Here is a 1,183-nt window from a genome sequence, read left to right on the forward strand (position 1 = left end):
ACGAGCTGCTGCAAGGGAGATTCGTCCCCCAGGAGCAGCAAACCACAACAGCGTTGCTGCTGCTAGCAGCAGGAAGCCAGCAGCAGCAAGAAGAGACAGACAGCTCAGATGATGGAGAGATGAGGTGCGACAGGCCCTCCCTTTGATTGTGCTGCAGCTGCTGCAGCAGCAGCAGCAGCTGCTGCAGCAGCAGCGACAAGAGTTGCTGCTACTACTACTGCAGCAGCAGCAGCAGCAGCACCAGTTGCTGCTGCTGCTGCTGCTGCAACAGGTGTCAGAACACTCAATAGAGTCGGGTATTTAACTGCAGCAGCAATATTCTCTGCAGAAGCAAATGCAGCAACAGCAGCAACTCAGCAGCAGCAGCAGCAGCAGCAAGACTGCTGCTGCTGCAAGTGCAGCAAGGCAGCAGCAGCAGCAGCAGCAGCAGCAGCAGCAGCAGCAGGACAGTAATTAGTGCCGCTTACTTCCTGCGCCTTGCACAGAAGCAGCAGCAACAGCAGCAGCAGCAGATAGTGCTGCTGCTGCTGCTGCTGCAGCGGCAGCGTTTGTTGATTTATATTTATTTATATATTTGTATTTGTTTATATATTTGTATTTGCTTAGAGTGCAGCAGATAAGAAAAGAAACAAAGACAGAGAAAAAAATAAAAATAAAAATAAATAAAAAGAGACAGATAGAAGGAGACAAATAAAAAGAAACAAACAGAGAGAGACAAATAAAGAGAGACAGAAAGAGACAAATAAAGAGAGATAGATAAAGAGAAATAAAGAGAGAGAGTTAGATAGAGAGATATAAAGAGAGAGAGACAGATAGAGGCAAATAAAGAGAGACAGATAGAGACAAATAAAGAGAGATAGATAAAGAGAAATAAAGAGAGATAGATAGATAGAGACAGAAAAAAGAGACAGAAAGAGGAGGAGACAATAAAATAAAGAGACAAATAAATAGAGAGAAACAAATAGAGAGATATAAATAAAAAGAGACAGATAAAGAGAGACAGATAAAGAGAAACAAACAAACAGATGCAGGGGGATAGATAGACAGACGAGAGATACAGAGAGAAAGAGATATATAAAGAGAGACATATGGAGAAACAGATAAAGAAACAAAAATGAGAAATATATATATATATATATATATATATATATATATATATATATATATATATATATATATATAT

The 1,183-nt window shown here is 40.5% G+C and overlaps 1 protein-coding gene across 1 annotated transcript in view; it reads left to right on the plus strand.

The window, feature by feature from the left end:
* The window catches only part of EMH_0049960 (uncharacterized protein), a gene marked incomplete at both ends in the record, with an annotated part of 2,106 nt that extends 1,994 nt beyond the window's left edge, over positions 1 to 112 (plus strand). The window contains one exon of the mRNA XM_013496588.1: positions 1 to 112. Within this exon, the coding sequence (XP_013352042.1) occupies positions 1 to 112 (112 nt within the window).
* Positions 113 to 1,183: the final 1,071 nt, after the last annotated feature.

Source organism: Eimeria mitis, genomic scaffold (assembly GCF_000499745.2).
Source record: "Eimeria mitis Houghton genomic scaffold, Emh_scaff2184, whole genome shotgun sequence".
Classification (NCBI taxonomy): domain Eukaryota; phylum Apicomplexa; class Conoidasida; order Eucoccidiorida; family Eimeriidae; genus Eimeria; species Eimeria mitis.